The sequence below is a fragment of the Patella vulgata genome, chromosome 1 (genome assembly GCF_932274485.2).
Source record: "Patella vulgata chromosome 1, xgPatVulg1.2, whole genome shotgun sequence".
NCBI classification, from domain to species: domain Eukaryota; kingdom Metazoa; phylum Mollusca; class Gastropoda; family Patellidae; genus Patella; species Patella vulgata.
In genome coordinates this window covers 10,211,202-10,230,320 of record NC_065879.2, presented here as the reverse complement: position 1 = coordinate 10,230,320, position 19,119 = coordinate 10,211,202, and the positions used below count along the sequence as shown (strand labels likewise).

The window sequence follows — 19,119 nt, the reverse complement described above, 5'->3', positions numbered from 1 at the left end:
ATGGCACAAAAAACCGAGGTCCCGTGCGTACACGTAAAATGCCATAGTGACGCTGCCCAGGCAAAAGTTCCCTCATAGCACACTGTATCCCAGTCGGAGCAGAAAAGTAGGATGTTTAACCCCATTTCATTTCATTTCAGTTCGGTGGAATCTTATATAAACTTGCATCTGTTTTCATTTCTATAATCCGTTTATCAATAGTTTAGTTATATTCATCAGAAGAGATAAACGGGGGAAAGATGTTACCGTTGAGTTGAAATTCAGATAAGCAATGAAAAATATATCAAGTTTACAGATAATTAGGTTGCCAGGGAATCCTGTGGTTACCGCGATAAGAAGCGAAAGTTTAACACCCAGAATCATATCAGTGTTTTTAACAATTATTTTACTTGTGCTTCTGTTTTCATCAAGTTAAATTTTTACATGTAGTCATAGCGTAGGTTTGTAAGAAACCGCAGTATCTGGAGAAAACCATTGACTTAGGCAGGTTAATGGGTACTACATAAGAAAATATTCGTCTTTTCAACTATAATGTTTAGCCCTAACCAGTTAGCCCCTATTATCACCAGCTACTGCATATTGAACCGATAACCAGTTAGCCCCTATTATCACTAGTTACCGCCTATTTAACCCTCTGCAGTTAGTCTGTCTTACCTATTGAAGGTGGTCTCGGAGCTAAAGGCCACCAGCCCAGTGTTTAAACACAGAATTGTCAGGCTTTTAGAAAATCAAATAAAGTTAACGAAATTTTTCCAAACAATAATACCAAGAAAGAATAGGCTACAGCAAGAGTTAGGGATTAGCCCACTAGATTCTATTAATACCTTTCAGGTAGATTTATACATGGCTGTATGATAAGAAATGAAGTATTTATGTCAGGTGAAATCACCTCTGTTTATTATAACCCGTTTCATTTCACTATCTGATACAAAGTGTTTATTACATGTAAATAAGCCGTTTCCTTTCACTATCTCATACTATATATGCAGTATATTAGTCAGATTAACTATCTTTGCTAGACATCTTAGATATATAGTGGTAATATTGACTAAGATAATGGTTTAAGGCGATACCAGTTTACTGTAACGAATAATAAAAGCCTCTTGTTAACCAACATGCACAAAACAACAAGGGGGGGGGGCGAATGGTTAGCACGTGTAGCTGTATAATAAGGTCTGTCATTGAGTTAAGTGGCGTGGTTTCGATTCCCCGGTTGAACGTGATAAGGAGTAGGGTCGCCTGTCCAACCTCGTGGGTTTTCTCCGGGTCCTCCGGTAAAGACCCCTACGCGCAAGCGAATTATTGAAATAAAATTGAACCATATGTTAGTCCCGAGATGACCTAGTTTGTGTCGAGTGGACGTTAAACCCCCTCTCTAGCTCTCTCTCTCTCTATCAAAACAACAGCATTTTCCTTTTCTCATAAGGTACATACTCCCGCCTTCACGTTGCATCTTTTACTAAAGCCCCCAGCCCGCAGTCAAACAATACAGTTATTTCGGTATAACCCACACTAAAACAAAGAGTTCAGAAGGTTTGTAATTTGATATGACTGTGCACAACTGAACTTTTCTTTGATCGAAAGTAACCATCTATTCACATAAAACTCGAACGCCTGTTACTGCAAATGATACCTTTTGGTAAACGTTTGACCCTACATTAAAGGTATACTTTTTCCAGGATTTGCTACCAAAAACAAACCATCAAAACCTCCCAAAGATTTTCTCATATTTACTATTTAATTAAGTATGCATTATGTCACAGTCTTTCTAAAACGCCGAATTATGAAGATAAGGTCTACCTTAATCCCCAGGTATAATTTTGAAGACTTAAAGCTGATTAGTTTCTTATTACATCTTGCCCATCTTAAGCAATATGCACAATTCTAATGTCTCGCTTTACAATATTTCAGGGGATGGGATGAATTGCCGCCACATCAACGAATTCGACCAGAAGCTGAACAAATAATTTCCAAATACTCTAAATCAGATATGACTGACATCATGAAGGGCGCCAAGTCTCCAGATCATCTGAGCCCCAAAACAAAGATACTAAAACATATGACAGAATCAGAAGTGCCGTAAGTTATTTTATTATTTTAGCAAGTGTTTTTTTATGCTTTAATTAATCATGTCATTTGGCATTTGCAATGCCCCTGCTTTATTCCACCAGCTACCTATGACAAGAAATGTGGTACATGGCTAAATGCACATTTTCTTTAAAAAAGTAGGACGAACCTCCGATATTGTACTTGTAGTACATAATTTAGTATTGATAAGTGTTTGTTTGGTATTAAACAATAAATCTAGAAAAAAAATTATATTTTGATTGATAATCTCATACGGGTTCATCATTGCTCTGTATATTTCCAAAAGACTGTCATACGAATTGTTTTACTTTCTTAGTCAATAACATATGGCACCCAAATAACGTCGCTGTCGTATTAATAATCCAGCCTTTAAATCACACCGTATAGTTTGTCGAATGGTTGTTCTTTCTGGTTAATTGTATAATTTCTTTCTCTTGTAGTCGACCAAGAACGTCTCCTGCAAGAACAAGGCCGGAAGCAATGCAGTACTATCAACGGAACAACGATTCCGAGATGGCGGCCATCATGGGAGGAGGTAAACCCATCACTAACGGTGTCCACAACAACAAAAACCACAGTCGAATGTTGAACAAGTCAGAAGATTGGTGAATTAATCGTATCCCGATTTCTTGATTAGTTTCATAACCAACGAATTAACGAAACTGACCAAGAATTATTAAATTTAAGAAGGCTCATGGAGTAATCTCTTAATTGTGTATAGAAAGACCCAAAGCTGAATGAATTATTTCTTGTGTATATGTCAGTGGGCAACAATCAAAATAATCATCAATGCATTTAATTGTCATGATATGGCAACCGAGGTTGTTTCCCCAAAAAATTATTTCATTAAAAAAAAAAAACAACATTATATAGGATTGGCCTTATATAATCAACGGATTTAGTGCTAAGATACATAGCTCTATGATTTGAATATATGTGCACACCCAATCAATTATTAGTTATTTCCAATTTAAAATATTTTGTCCATGTTATGGTAATAAAAATCTGATCCAATCCAGTAAGCATCCACTCTGAAGTATCAACTCCAATGATCTCTAACATTGCAAGTATACATTGATCACCTTCTTAAGAAGAAAACAAAACAGATTTCATTTTATTAAAATCAAAACAGTTCTTATATAATACTGACAAAAGTAAAACCAAGTTAAGTACATCTATAATGATACAAGTGCTTTTTTGGCAGTCCAAGTGTACCATATTTGATTCTTTGTTTTCCAGCTATATAAGTTCTTGCCATGTATAAAGTCATATTTGTTTAAAATATTTTGAAGGGTTTTATATTTGTAATTTTATTTATTTTATACACTTTCTTTGGTTGTACATTTCAAATGTTGTGAAGGGAATTACTAAGTGCTTTTTAATACATGATTATATCTTACTCACTATTTTACCAAATGATTCAACATTAAAATTTTAGAATATGTGTCTCACTGGGGAAGTATTTTTTATTGGGTTTTATCATATTTAAATCATTTTTTGGTTCAAAAATAACCCCCATTATTCAGTGTCTTATAACTCTTTGTTTTTTATTGATCTTTAATTTTCATTATAAAATTTAAGTAAAATCCATGCAATTTTTTCTTTAAAATAAAATTCATGCAATTTTATCTTTGAAATAAAAATCATGCAGTTGTCTTAATAATAGTCATAGGACACATTTACCATATCTAATATCCGTTTTTTTGTCCATAAAACCCACTTCTTCTTCATTTAACTTCCACTTCGACCTCGGGTGATATCGCAGACAATAACAATATCCAGTATCTTATAACCTTTAAAAGTTCAATAGCATGGGTAGTTTTTAATTTAAAATCAGATTTCAATATATAATTTAAAAGTTCAATAGCTATCAGTATTTTTTAAATTTAAAATCAGATTTCAATATATAATTTTGTGGATGGTTCCAGTCCTATATGTCAGCATGTCACTTGTGGTTTTCTATTTTTAGTTAAGTATCATCAGTCTATTTAATTCAGTCTATTTTAAGTTCCCAAGAGCTTAGACTAATATTTACACCGGAGTGCAGACAAAACATACAAATCATTGTTTTTCTTTCTAAAATAGTGAACTGCATGATCTTGAAATCGATCTAATGGTGTTGTTTTAGAATGCTGCAATGAATGATTTCTAGATTTTGTTTTTGTTTTTGTAACATTTTAGTTTACGGTTATCACCTGTTAGGGAGGTTTAAGAATACTGCAATGTAAAATTATAGATTTAATTTTTTTTGTTATCCTGTAAAGTTTTTTTGTTATAATGGCCTTAGAGAGAGAGGCAAATGGGGCTTAACGTCCCCTCGATACAAACCAGGTCATTTTGGGACTAACACATGGTTAAATTTTATTTCAATATTTTGCTTGTGCGTAGGGGTCTTTAGCAGTGGGAGGAAGCCAGAGGACCCGGAGAAAACCTATGGGGTTGGACAGGCGACCCTACTCCATATATCACACCAGTTGACTCAATGACAGACCTAATGATACAACGCGCATGTGCTAACCATTCGACCACCAAACCAACTGAGAGGTTTAAGAATGTGGCAATAAAAAAATTATAGATTTAAATTTTTTTTGTTATTATTCTGTAGGTTTTTTTTATAATGACCTTAAGTCTCGACATTATTATCACTTGTTACTATGCAAACCCAAATATTATTTTAGTGCATGTTGTATACTTTTTATGCTGTTTTGTCTTATTTTAAACAAAGATGATATTCATGTAAACATCTATTCATATATATATGTAACTGTAAATAAATGTATATATCGCAAACAGAATTTTTGAGTTACTTTCTACTTTAATTTTTTTTTTGCAACAAGGTTTAACCTGAGAAAATTACTTAATAATTAGTGCCCATCTCAGGAAGTAGATGTCTTATATATTGTAGCCCTTGCAATGGGAGTCAAAAATTTACATTCAGAAATATAGCCAATTACTTCAATGTACTGGACCATTAAATTCTCTAAAAAATTCTCCAGAAGAGGGAGGGAGGGAGAGGGAGAGGGAGAGAGAGAGAAAGATAGAGATAGAGATGAGGTTTAATGTACACTGGACACATACTAGGTCATTTCGGGACTAACATATGGTTCAATTTTAATTCAATAATTTAAATGCGAGTTGGGGTCTTTAGCAGTGGGAGGAAACCGGAGAAAACCCACGAGGTTGCACAGGCCACCCTACTCCTTGTCATGTACAAGCAGGGAAACAAAACCAGGCCACTTGACTCAATGACAGACTTTATGATATAATGCGTGCGCCAACCATTCGGCAATCCAACCCCAGCAACCTAATGACAGACCTTACGATCTAATGTGCATACGGTTCTCCAGAAGACAATATATCAATAAAAGGATAGTGATACAATAAAAACAGACGATATAAAATATGTTTTGATACATTTATTATGTACAAAATTATAAACAACCGAGACACTGATGACAAACTACACCCTTTTTACATTATAAAATACATAGAACCTATACTTTCTTGTATAAATCAGAGGGGGGATTTTGAAATGGGGGGTACAATCCTGTTTAATGATTACTTTTACCTAAAATGAAATGGGGTTAATGCCCTACTTTTCTGGGTGTGCTATGTGGGAAATTTTGCCAGTACAGCGGCATTACAGCCTACTTTTATATCAAATTCCTACTGTTAAGTTTTCATTTACTTGCATGCTCATGTCCCATCCAAATGACTAAGACACCAATTCGCTTTACAGAAAGTTCATCACCAAACAAGAGAATGAAGACAAGCCTATACCATACAGTGTGCTATGAGGGAAATTTTGACTGGCAAGCAGTACTATTATTTCTGTTTTCCATTTTCAACTATCAGGGGATGATTAATGTGTTGCCACATGACAGGACCTTGTCTTTTTGTCCCATTCAAACAACTAGATGTTTAAGGTAGTGAAAGCACTCTGACAACCTGGGGTGACATGCAGTCAAATTTGGTCATTTTGTGTGAAATTATGTTTTTAATGAGAACATGATTGAATAACAGGAGCATGCATAACTTATGGTTACCTAAAATAGTTGATGAACTTGAAAATACATTATGGGAGATAAGATAAAGAGCTGGCAGTTCTCACTATAATAGTTAAAAACTAGATAATGTAAAGGGAATTTGCTGAAAATTTCAGTCAAATGATCCACTCTAAACTGAGAATTTAACGATTGAATTTACATATTGAAACAATAGTTTAAGCAATATCTAAAAAAAATAATTTGAATACCAACAGAATCACATGCAAATTAACATCTCCTTTGCCCTAATGCTGCCTGCAAGGTACACAGTTTCATTTTTCATCATTTACAACCACCAGCCATTTTTTGTTGCATTCAATTATTTTCATTGTGAGATAGCCGACAATATTTATCTAACTGTTTAGAAATAAAAAGTCACAAGTTGTTGAGGACTGCGACTTTTCTTTTTAGGCTTCTTTAAACATACATTATGCAAGAGGTAAAACAGTCTATTGCAGGTCTTTCTTTAGGCTTGAAATGTTATATAAACTATTAATTAGACATTTATTAATAAAACAAGACCACAATCAACTCTTGATGGCATCGGATACTCGCCATTTAAAACTTTAATTTAAAAATGGGAAAGCGAGGCCAAGTCTTGAATACACCAGTGCCCTGGTTACCACAACGCACACGTCTTGTCAAAACTACAAACAGTGATAACGTGGCTCAGAATGAAGCAATTTGAATGAAATTTTCAATATTTTAATTTTACATTATCATTTTTTGAACTATCATAGCAAGAATGATCAGCTCTTTATCTAAATCTTACATAATGTATCTTTAATTTTTGTATTTTGATTATTTCAAATTTCAGCATGTACTTGTACCTAGACAATTAGTCCATTGGACGAGTACACAAATATGACAAATTTCAGTTTGTACCAAATTACACTATTAGTCCATTTCTAATAGCTTATCTTTAATAAATACATTTTCTACTGCATCTTAATAAGATAACATGGTTTATATATACAATGATATGATATGACATTATGTACAACAATTTAATCTATGTTCTGGGGCCTGTTTCATGAAATTTTAACTAAGATAAAATCCAAATTTTAGTAATTTGATTTATAATATTAGATTGATTTTAGTGTTTAGCCAATCAACATTGAAGTATCTACTAAAATTTGGATTTTATCTTTGGTTAAGATTTCGAGAAATAGGGCCCTGATTTTACTTACAATACAAATGGTTCAAATTTCAACTGAGGAAAATCATATCACTCTTTCAGATCCCAATCTCACAACATGCAAATTCATTCATTTATTTATTTCGAAGTGCTCACACAGGCTGTGAAACAAGGAACCAAACAAGCGATATTTCAATAAATACTGGCTTGTACATATTCATTGATAAGTTATATGAATGCATAGACAGACTATGAGAATTTAAAGGAAATTATAATGCCCTTTATGATACAATAAATAGAATTTAGTGGGGGATTTTCTTTATATAAATTATTTAAAATTAATTCCCATATAGGAGAATGAAATTGAAACCACATATATTAGTAGGCCGTATAAAATAATATTCTAGTTCTCAGATAATCTTAGTGATTTCATAAAGGATGAATGACATGTTTTTTATTTAAAAAAAAGAAGAAATTATTCTAGTCTCATTTATTTCAGCAGTATATATTTTACCACTGGTTACAGGAAGTAAATCTATATAAATATTTAAATGAATGCACAGACTCTTTTATCAAATACACAACCGGCATAAATAAACAACCTGATGCGATAAATGTAGTTCTCTGGTTCACCATGGATTAAAATGTATTGAATATAAAAACCACAAGTGAGATACTCAGATAGGCCATGGTTTATTCAACCTCTCTAAGTACAAAAGATTCCACATATGGGAGATAACTCCCGTGGACTCTAATAATGAACAAAAGGGAGAGAACTCTTCCATGTAAGGTGGCATTACTATATGACAGCAGTGCCTTGAAATCTGATGTTTATGAGAAGTCATTTCACCAAGTAATGATCCTTAGACAAAAAAACCCCAAAAACAATAAAAACCTCCCTCCCTCCCTCATCAGATTTTCGTAAAGATTGTCTGATGATAACCAGAATATTTTTTTTGTGTGGCCTAGATATTCTTTCAATGGCTTCACAAAAATGTTTTGAGTCACAATATTTTCCGATCTACTGATGAAAAAATATCTTATGTACAGTGAGTTGAAGTTTAGATAAACAAGAAGTCTACGGTAATGAGTTTAGGGTCAAGAATAAAATGTCAACATTCAACGGCCTATTTGCTTACACTCCACCCCGAGATTGGACAGAATTCTGATCCGGAATTGGTTTCATTTAATATTGTCCGTAATTACTATATTGAGGTCCCTGGGGAGCTTGGGTAAATGTTACATCAGATTCAAAGCTTATTTGCTTACACTGCACCATGAGATTGGACAGAATTCTGATTGGAATTGGTTTCATTTAATATTGTCTATAACTATTATACTGAGGTCCCGTTTGGTATTAGTTGCATCTGATTCAAAGCCTATTCAGATCAGAATTGGTTTCATTTAATATTGTCCGTAAATATTATACTGAGGTCCCTGGGGTACACGAAGCATCTGATTAAACTGTGAAACACCCATTGATGCTGACTGAAGTCTGATCAGAATTGGTTTTATTTATTATTGTCTATTGCTGCATTTGATTCAAAGCCTATTCTATCAGAATTGGTTTCATTTAATATTGTCCATAATTATTATACTGAGGTCCCTGGGGTACATGATGCATCTGGTTAAACTGTGGAACACCCAAAGATCCTGATGGAATTTGTTGTTGCTGTTGTTGCTGCTGCTGCTGCTGTTGCTGTTGTTGAATTAAACGTTGATGCCGCATCTGTTGTAATCTTTGTTGTTGGGGCATTGTTTGCATGTTGTAAGATTGGTGTGGTGGTGCTCCAGGTCCCATCTGATTATATCCCGACATACCCACGTTATTTGGGTTGGGTATACCACCTGCTGCTGCCATAGAAGGTTGTAACCTGAAATATTATAAATGTATGTTTTAAGACAGGAAAACACTATACTTTGGTCATTTTGCGGGAAACCTATGGTTAATTTTGCCTGAACAGTGGTGTTGCTGCCTTCTCTTTATAGAATTTCAATGAGTTGAAACAGGTCCTTGTAAACATTGGCCTACATGTAATAGAACCTTTAAAGAATCATTATTTCAGAGGTAAATCTGGCTATTGCAGGTCTTTATTTTGGCTTCAAATATTATACTAGCACTAAACCATTTGGACATCCGACACCTTATCAGTAACAGAGAGAGAGATAAATGGGGCTTAAAGTCCACTCGACACAAACTAGGTCACTTCGGGACTAACACATAGTTCAATTTATTTTAATAAGGGTCTTTAGCATTGGGAGGAAACCGTAGGACCCAGATAAAACCCACAAGGTTGGACAGGCGACCCTTCTCCTTGACACGTACAACCCGGGAATCGAAACCACTCCAGCTGACTCAATGACGGACCTTATGATACAGTGTGCACGTGCTAACCATTCGGCCATCCAACCCCTTACTTATCAGTAACAAGAATGAGAGTAATTTATAAGTTCCCTTACCTCTGTTGAGGATTATAAGCTGGTTGAGACTGGGGCATTGACTGTGGTGATATATAATTTGCTCCTTGCTGCATCCCACCCATCATTGCCGAGCTCTGATTGCCTTGATATGATTGGTTATAGCCTTGTGACATCATGCTGCTATTCATTGGTTCCATGATTCTACCTGGCATTTGTTGCATGGAATTATACCCCTGGTAATTATTGGACATACCTGAAACACGAAACATAAATTCTTTATAAATTAAACCCAATATTCACTTGTGTATCACTGTAGCCCAGGTATCATTTAATCCTGCACTAATTTCTTTCACATTTAAAAATTCGTAAAAATCGTTTAAAATCGCCAAAAATCATCTAATTTGTACTTGTGTCCAGTTTAAAGCTGACCATTCAATTCTGATAATGAGTGTTCAATTTACAAATGTTTAATTTCTTGATCACTGTTAAAAAATAAACAACCCAATTTATTATTGATGTATAATGATTAATTTTTTAACTTAATTTTTGAACAGTGATCAGGAAATTAAATATGGTTAAGTCATGAAAATTCTCTATATTTTACTCAGAAGAGATTTGATTGATTGGATGATGATAATGGACACACTCCCTTAAAGACTCAAGTTTTCAGTCACAATACAGCAATGGCTAGAGAGGGATTTCTCGGGCCATTGCTGCAAGAATGTTTTAAACTGTGAGACACAGAAATTAGAAGAAGTAAGAAAACAAAATGAACCATGTCTGGTTCATGATCTGCTTTGTGATTTCAAACTTGATGTGGCAGAAATAAATGAAATGGGGTTTAACGTCCTACTGTTCTGCACCTGACTGGGCTAATGAAGATTGACATACTCCATACAGTGTGCTATGAGGAGAATTGTGCCTTGGCCTACCCTTGTATCAAATTCCAACTGTCAACGGTCCCGAGTGACAAGGGAGGGAAGCATGTCAGAAAACTATCTTGTCATCAGAGTGTTTTACTCACCGAGCCACCGTGGCTGAAAGAGGATTTACTTGATCTAGAAAAAGAATCGAGACCGCCACACCTGACAAAGACAGTTATGTGAAACAATATTTTACGTACCTTGTTGCATTGGATGCATGGAACCATGAGGTGCTGGACCCGACGACATGGGATTACCATACATTCCGGAATTCTTCTGTTGTTTCTGGAATATGTGGTTCCTAAAAACAAAACAATGACAATATATGACTTTGCAGCGTAAACAAGTAAACTGATGGGAAACTGCCTAAATCCCCAAATAAATGAAATGAATTGAAATGGGGTTTAACGTCCTACTTTTCTGCTCCGACTTGGCTAATGAAGAAGGGAAATCCCCAAATAAACAAATGACCCTCATTAATTATTTCCATTCAAATTACTTATCAGCAGAATATCTCCATTATCTAACTTTGTCAAGGTTTTGATGTCATGAAACCATAAATCAATTTCCACCACTTTCGCTTAATTAGAAGCAGTGCCATTGTGTTCCAAATGGTGTGACAAATAGATAGAAGGACGGAGTCACCCATTTAAACAGACCCTAGCTTTCTCTAAAAGGGAAAGAGAGAGATATATAGTTTAAAGTCCACTTGACACAAACTAGGTCATTTTGAGACTAACACACAGTTTAATTTTATTTCATTAATTCGCTTGCGCGTAGGGGTCTTTAGCAGTGGGAGGAAATCAGATCCCCAGAGAAAACCCACGAGGTTGGACAGGCGACCCATCTCCTTGTCACGTATAACCGGGGAATCGAAACCATGCCAGTTGACTCAATGACAGATCTTATGATACAGTGCACACACGCTATCCATTCGCCCATCCAACCTCCTAATGAATAAACAACATGAAAAGATAAATGTAGTGCCTTGAAATTTGATGTGTATGAAAAGTCATTTCAGACCCTGTGATTTAATGGGCAAGCTTTAAACCATTCGACCACCCAACCCACCTTCTCTAAAAAGAAGGGGAACAATAAAATCTTCAATGAAATGAGTTGACTGCAAAACAGTGCAATAATATTTAACCATACATCATGCAAGAGCTAAATCTGCCTATTGCTGGTCTTTCTTTAGGCCTGAAATATTATCTAAATTATTAATTAGACATTAATTAACTTATCCAGACCATAATAGACTCTCGATGGCATCGATAGCCTGCGATGTTTAAGGGATTAGGTTCTGATTTGCTGATCAACTTCCATTCATAATTTAATTATTAAATGGATAATCGAGACTATGTTTTATATCCTACCGACTTTAGTAATGATGATCGAGGCTAGGCCGAAAATTTCGGATCATAGTGGTTCAATTTGACTGAAATTTTCAGCAAATTCCCTTTACAGTATCTAGTTTTTAACTATTATAGCGAGAACTGCCAGCTCTTTATCTTATCTCCCATAATGATATTTAATGGAGAAACATACCTGATCATTTGATGTTGTTGTTGTTTATGCATCATTTGTATATTTGGCATCTGAGATTGAGCACCCGGTGCCATATAGCCAGGATTTGAATTCTGAGGTTTACGATTATGTAAGAAATTGTTTAACATCATCTTTGGATTAGCTGATGAGTTACTATTATTATACATGCCCATTCTTGGTCTAGGTGCTGAAATATTCAAACATTGACATAATAAATGAAATGAAATGAGATTTAAGGTCTATTGTTCTGCTCCGACTGAGTCATCCAGTGTGCTATGACTACGAGGAAAATTTTGCCTGGACAGTGGCACTATGGCCTACTCGTAAATGGAATTTTAACTGCCAAGAAATCTTTAACATGCACGCCAATGTGTACACGCTTTTCATCACATCTGAAAAGATGGCCGTATGATATCCAATATATAAGACAAAATAAACATTTTACCATTGGTACACGAATTGTGTACCATAATGCGTTTCAGCACCATTTGTAACAAGGGACTCGAAGAATGAGGCTAGACATATTCCACCAAATTAAACGGCGTCGCCATATTCTTATCTGGAGAGCATGCGCAATAAATACTATTGGTGTTGACTGGAATAACCAGACCATAAAGATTGCCATTTGATTGAGACTTCTAGCATATTTTGCCGAACATAACTGATTAGAAATTACAGTAAATACAGAAACGATTGGATGTAAATCAGTTTATATACATTCATAAAACATTATTATATGCTTTGCGACATTTTTCTAGGTCCCAATTATAAGCGATTTAGCTCCTTTAATTTGTCAATAAGATAATAAAGATGGCTTTAAGAAACTAAGTACAAGCCGTGAAATATTAGTACTTACTTTGTGTCATTGGTTGTGGAGTATAACCATATTGAGGTGGTTGAGGTTGGGGTGTATTATACCAACTATTAGGACCAGGTGGTTGATACATATTCTGTTCCTGACCATAATATGGACGTACTGGTGGCTGAAATATAACAAAACCACAACACATGTATTTATAGTTTAATCTTGTGTATCTAGCACTAATTTCTTCCACATTCGTTTAATATTAAATCTTTGTTTAAAAATTTGTAAAAATCATTCAAAATCACCAAAAATCATTAAATTTGTACTTGTGTCCAGTTTTAAGCTGAATGATTGATTTTGATAATGAGTATCCAATTTACAAGCATTCAATTTCCTGACCACTGTTCAAAAATTAATCATTATACATCAATAATCAATTGGGTCGTTTATTTTTTAACCATTACTCTAAAATATTTCAATTATAGAGAAAGAGAGAGATGGGGTTTAACGTCCATTCAACACAAACTAGGTCATTCCTGGATTAAAATATGATTCAATTTCAATAATTTGCTTGCACGTAGGGGTGTTTAGTAGTGGGAGGAAACTGGAGGATCCCGAGAAAACCCACAAGGTTGAACATGCGGCCCTACTCCTTGTCACGTACAACCGGGGAATCGAAACCACTCCAGTTAACTCAATGACAGACCTTATGATACAACACACACACGTTAACCATTCGGCGACACAACCCCCTATTTCAATTATATGTTGAATTGAGCTAGCAGTAAGTTAACGTACCTGCATGTAAGGAGCTGTAGAAGCAGCTTTAGATTGACGTCTACGTCGAGTTTGTTTAGCTTTTTTACCGCCATCACTATTATTTATATCCAGTGTATCTTTAGGTTTATCTTCCTGTACAAATATATACAAATATATACAAATACAATTATCATAATTCATACAAAAATAAATACCTCTCTCAACAGTACATACGAATGTCAGTAAATAAAGGTTGCCAGGCAGTTCTTCAATTCAATGGGAGAGACAACCAATATAAATTTCAGAAAGATAGGTTAACATTTACAAGCTACAAAGTTCTCTAACAAGATTTCGTCACGAAGGGGCAAAACTCATTGAAATATTGAGATACTGAAATGTCGTTTCAATGAGTTTAAATAAATTAGGCAAGTACATGTTTATGCGAGTAACAATTTAGTATATTAATATATATTAATTAAAGATACATTATGGGAGATTTGATAACGAGTTGGCAGTTCTCACTATAATAGTTAAAAACTAGATAATGTAAAGGCAATTTGCTGAAAATTTCAGTTAAATTGATCCACTATGAACCGAGAATTCAGCGATTTAAATTTCAGCCTAGCCTCGATCATCATTACTAAAGTCTGTACGATAAAATATAAAAAACAGTCTCGATCATCCATTTCATGATTAAATTATGAATGGTAGTCGAGTCGCAAATGGGATCATAATCCAGGAAATATCGCAGGCTATCGATGCCATTGAGAGTTAATTATGATCTGGATAAGTTAATTAATTTCTAATTAATAATTTAGATAACAATTCAGGCCTAAAGAAAGACCTGCAATTAGCAGATTTAGCTCTTGCATAATGTATGTTTAAGTAGTGTAACTTGAATTAATTAGGTAACTGTACATGTATCTTGACTTACAATTTTTTCTGGTGGTGGTTCTAGTTCTTCTGGTGGTAATGGTGGTGCCTCTAGATAATAACTGTCTGATTGTCGTAAAGAATGGGTGTGATATAAAGATATCCTGTAAATAAAAACATCTACTTTCAATTTTATTATTCAACAACTTTCAATAGGGCTAGTAAATAAGTCAGATGATATAATTATCATTATCTAGCGTACATTAAATGCCAATTAAATACTTCAATTAGAAATGAAATGGGGTTTAACGTCCTAGAACTGTTCAGCTCTGATTAGGCTAATGAAGATGGGCATACGCCATACAGTGTGCTAGGAGTAAAATAACCTGGGCAGTGGCACTATGGGCTACTATTACATCGAATTCCAACTGCCAATGGATCTTTTATGTACACGCCAATATATACAAGGGACCTTGGGTTTTCATCTCATCCGAATGACTAGACAGCTGTCCTTGTCAGGCCCGCCGTTCTGCATCACTGACAAGGGGAAACCACGCCGAAAAATCCTGATGAACTTTCTCAGCCAATGCAGGGATCAAACATGCGACCTCAAGGCTAGCGAGTCAGTGTCTTACCCACTTAGCCACCATGGCTCCAGTTCAATTACAAAATACATAATAATCTAAAATACAACACAACACAACACGTACCTGAACTGGTCCTCATATCTGAGAGCTTTTTTCTCTGTTTTAATAGCACTGAAGTTAGCCCAGGCAATAGATGCTGAATTTCTATAACCTTCTATTACTTCCCACGGACTTATCTTAATCTTCTGAGCTACTTGTAGACCCTGAAATTAATTTATATTTCAATACAAATAAAATAAATTGAGTTGTAAAAGAGTTACCTCCCTTGTTTTTAAAATACTTTTATTTCATGTCCTACACCTGGTTGTCCAGAGAGAGAGAGAGAGAGAAAGAGAGAGTTAAATGTCCACTAGACACAAACTAGATCATTTTGGGACTAACACACGGTTGACTTTTATTTCAATAATTCACTTGCGCATATAGGTTTTTAGCAGTGGGAGAAAACCTGAGGCCCTGCAAAAAAACCCACGAGGTTGGACATCTTTATTTAAACATCTTCGTAGCCCAAATGAGTAGGACGGAGGTAATAAAATAAATTATAAGAACCTGTTTTTTGCCGATTGAATCGAATCCAGCGATTTTATTACCCTTTGTATCGACTAGTGTACCATACGTTTCACAAGTTATAACCTCGTATGACTTCTTTGGTATAGGTAATAACCGCCGTAATTTATCTATACAATTAGACTGTTTATCTCCTAACTCTTTCTGTAATTATAAAAAATAATACATTATTATTACAGATACTAAATAGATAGACAGAGAAAGAAAAGGGGGTTTGATGTCAAACGGATACAAAATAGGTCATTTCGAGACTAACATATAGTTCAATTTTATTTCAATAATTTGATTGCTTGTAGGGGTCTTTTAGCTGTGAGAGAAAACTGAAAGACTCAAAGAAAACCAACAAGGTTGGACAGGTGACCCTACACCTTGTCACGTACAACCAGGGAATCGAAACATTAATTTCATTTATAACATTATACTACAAATATATTTCAAATTCTAAGTTTGATTGAAAGAAAATTTGTTCAAACTTATACATCCATATAGATAAAGCCAATGTTGAGTTATAAGCCATAAAACTAAAATTAGTAAACAAATTGACTTTCGCCTAGTGCTTATCCCATTAGTAATTACAATAAAAATGTGTTAAATCACCAAAATGTGGCAAGAACACAGCTCTTGAGTTTATTTAAAACCCCATTAAATAGTCTCTGGATTTAAATCAATGTGGTATAACTTACCTTTAATTTTTTTATCAGATTTGTGTATGCCTTTTTATTTTCTTCTCCTTTTTCTCCTTCCTCTGACAGCAGAGTTCCGTGAATGAGAACAGATAACATATCCAGTACAGTTGTAAATAATTCACTGTAATAATAATTATAATAACATTATATTTTAATAAATACAAATGAAATGAAATGGGGTTGAACGTCCTACTGTTCTGCTCCGAATTGGGCTAATGAAGAGGGGCAAATGCCATACAGTGTGCTATGAGGGAAATTTTGCCCGGACAGCGGCACTACGACCTACTCTTATATCGAATTCCAACTGTCAAGGGATCTTTTGCGTGCATGCCAATGTGTACACGGGACCTCGTTTTTTTTTTGTCCCATCCGAACGACTAGACAGCTGTCCGTGTCGGGCCCTCCGTCCTGCAAAAACACTGACAAGGGGGAACCACACCAGATAAGGGGGATGAACTTTCTCGGCCAATGCAAGGATCGAACACCCGACCTCTGGGCTAGCGAGCCTTACCCACTTAGCCACCGTGACCCCACCTTTGATAAAAACATAAACAAAATTAAACAAGTAAGAGAAACTGACAATTATTCTTTATCTAATTTTTTTTTTTTCAATTAAAAATATATCAAAATATTATTCACTATTCATTCCCAGCATTAAAACACCCATGCCCACACTACCAGAGTTACTTGGGACTTTCTACAGCAGAACGGTGTCAACATTATGCACAGGCCAGCCCTCAGTCCGGACTTAAACCCGAATGAACATCTTTAGGATGAAATTCAGAGGAGACTTAATAACATCGTACCGATGGATTGCGCCAGGCTTTTCTGAGAGTGTGGTTCCAGGTGCCAATGACGTTCATCAATCGTCTGGTTCACTCCATGTACAGACGTTGCGCTGCTGTTATAGACACTCGCGGTGGACACACCAGATACTGATGTATAGACTGTGTACAGACTCTAAACTTTCTCGTAATGTCTTGGAATTGTGATGAATTAATCACTGATGTCTCAACATAATGTTCACAAAAAATTGCTTTGATCCATTTAGTAAGTCGTTTTCTAGAATGATTTGATTAAAGTGCCTCTCTGATTTTGAAATCGTACTGATGGTTTTTTTGCTCTTTAGTATAGTACAGTGGGCAACATGTTTTGTTATAACATGGCAGACAAAATGACTTCTCACAACTCTATAGTGGAGTTCCTCTGTACAACAAATGAAGATTACCTATAACAGAGTGGTAGGTGGGAAGGGGATGGGATGCTCTAGTGGTCAAAAGTGTCATGCTCTAGCAGGCCTGTCATTTTTTCATGATGCTCTGTGATATTTTATTGCTTTTTCATTTTATGTTGTACCGCCTATTGAGATCTATGTTGATGTAATTGGCGTTAAATAATAAATATTATTATTATTATTATTATCCCTGGATTAAGGTCGTGGTTTTGATCCCTGGTGTTAGCATACATGTATGTGGCTGCTCAAGGTATTAGACAGAAAGATCGTGTGTGTGGATATATTATAAACTTACTTGTTAGTAGTTTGTGTATCTACTACACCATGACTTATTAACATAAGTAATAATATTGCCCATTCACTTGTAGTTGTATTATTTCTCTGTATAGTATCTATCATACCTCCAACCTACAATAGAACATAACACTACACATTACATAGTATCTATCATACCTCCAACCTACAATATAACATAACACATTGTATAGTATCTATCTATATAAACAAGCCAACAGTGAGGCTGATGTCCCCCGCCGAAATCCCCAAATAAATAGATGAAACATATTAATTAATCGCACATCTATTTTTTTCAAAAATATCGAGCAATCAAACTGATTATCAACTATACACTAAGTTTCATCACTCTCTATCAGATAGAATCAAAGTTATCTTGTCCCAAAGCATCGACCAAGGAAATTGCTTATCTCTGCTTAGCTTTAGCTCGATATGTTAATCATTGAACTAAGTCAAGACGAACATCTACATCAAGTTTAAACATTCTACCTCAATTAGAAGCAGAGTTGTTATGTTCCAAAGTCTTGACCAATCAAAATGCTTATTGCTCCTTAGCCTAAGCAGACAATTCTCATCATCGAACTTAGTCAAGGTATTGATGTAATGAAACTATACACCAAGTTTCATCACTCTCACTTAATTAGAACTAAAGTTATCGTGTCCCAAAGCATCAACCAATCAAATTGCTTATTTCTGCTTACCTTTTAAGCAGAAAATGCTCATATTCGAACTCCATCACGGCATTGCCCTAATAAACACCTACACCAAGTTTGAACATTTTAGCTCAATTAGAAGGAGAGTTATTGTGTTCCAAAGTCTCGGCCAATCAAATTGCTTATCGCTCTGCTTACCCTGAGCAGAAAATGCTCATTATCGAACTTAGTCAAGGAATTGATGTAATGAAACTATACACCAAGTTTCATCACTCTCGCTTAATAAGAACTAAAGTTATCGTGTCCCAAAGCATTAACCAATCAAATTGCTTATCTCTGCTTACCCTAAGCAGAAAATGCTCATCTTCGAACTCCATCAAGGCATTAACCTAATAAACACCTACATCAAGTTTGAACATTCTAGGTCAATTAGAAGGAGAGTT

At 35.1% G+C, this 19,119-nt stretch overlaps 2 protein-coding genes across 5 annotated transcripts in view; one reads left to right on the top strand and one right to left on the bottom strand.

Annotated features, from left to right (window-relative positions):
• Positions 1-4,883, top strand: part of LOC126814654 (uncharacterized) — a 44,450-nt gene extending 39,567 nt beyond the window's left edge. For all 4 annotated transcript variants that reach the window (XM_050539952.2, XM_050539962.2, XM_050539970.2 and 1 more), the window contains exons 3-4: positions 1,912-2,079; positions 2,529-4,883. In XM_050539952.2, the coding sequence (XP_050395909.1) occupies positions 1,912-2,079; positions 2,529-2,697 (337 nt within the window). In that variant the 3' untranslated portion in view covers positions 2,698-4,883. The remainder of the gene's footprint in view (positions 1-1,911; positions 2,080-2,528) is intronic.
• Positions 4,884-5,489: 606 nt separating this feature from the next.
• LOC126814493 (mediator of RNA polymerase II transcription subunit 12-like protein) overlaps positions 5,490-19,119 on the bottom strand; it is a 44,260-nt gene continuing 30,630 nt past the window's right edge. Inside the window, exons 32-42 of the mRNA XM_050539670.2 lie at positions 18,025-18,137; positions 16,493-16,616; positions 15,792-15,953; positions 15,309-15,448; positions 14,660-14,762; positions 13,765-13,878; positions 13,018-13,144; positions 12,162-12,348; positions 10,817-10,917; positions 9,733-9,946; positions 5,490-9,146 (exon numbers count right to left, since the gene is read on the bottom strand). Coding sequence (XP_050395627.1) covers positions 8,846-9,146; positions 9,733-9,946; positions 10,817-10,917; positions 12,162-12,348; positions 13,018-13,144; positions 13,765-13,878; positions 14,660-14,762; positions 15,309-15,448; positions 15,792-15,953; positions 16,493-16,616; positions 18,025-18,137 — 1,686 coding nt within the window. The 3' untranslated portion in view covers positions 5,490-8,845. The remainder of the gene's footprint in view (positions 9,147-9,732; positions 9,947-10,816; positions 10,918-12,161; positions 12,349-13,017; positions 13,145-13,764; positions 13,879-14,659; positions 14,763-15,308; positions 15,449-15,791; positions 15,954-16,492; positions 16,617-18,024; positions 18,138-19,119) is intronic.